Consider the following 220-nt stretch of genomic DNA (forward strand, 5'->3'; position numbering starts at 1 on the left):
TCCTCTTCCTTCTATTGTCTGTCCCTTTATACGTAAACCAACAGACTCAGAGCTGCAGCATACACACACAAATATAACAATCCTGCTGCTGCTGCTGCTGCTGCTGCTGCTGCTGCTGCTGCTGGTGCTTGTGATGCTAGTGCTGCTGCCGCTGATAGGCCTCCCGATGCTGCTGGAGTTGCTGCTGCAGGTGCTGCTGCTGCTGCTGCTGTTGCTGCAA

The 220-nt window shown here is 54.1% G+C and overlaps 1 protein-coding gene across 1 annotated transcript in view; it reads right to left on the bottom strand.

Annotated features, from left to right (window-relative positions):
- Nucleotides 1-136: 136 nt before the first annotated feature.
- The window catches only part of EMH_0072740 (uncharacterized protein), a gene marked incomplete at both ends in the record, with an annotated part of 1,407 nt that continues 1,323 nt past the window's right edge, over nt 137-220 (bottom strand). The window contains one exon of the mRNA XM_013499246.1: nt 137-218. Coding sequence (XP_013354700.1) covers nt 137-218 — 82 coding nt within the window. The remainder of the gene's footprint in view (nt 219-220) is intronic.

The sequence above is a fragment of the Eimeria mitis genome, genomic scaffold (genome assembly GCF_000499745.2).
Source record: "Eimeria mitis Houghton genomic scaffold, Emh_scaff4137, whole genome shotgun sequence".
NCBI lineage: Eukaryota > Apicomplexa > Conoidasida > Eucoccidiorida > Eimeriidae > Eimeria > Eimeria mitis.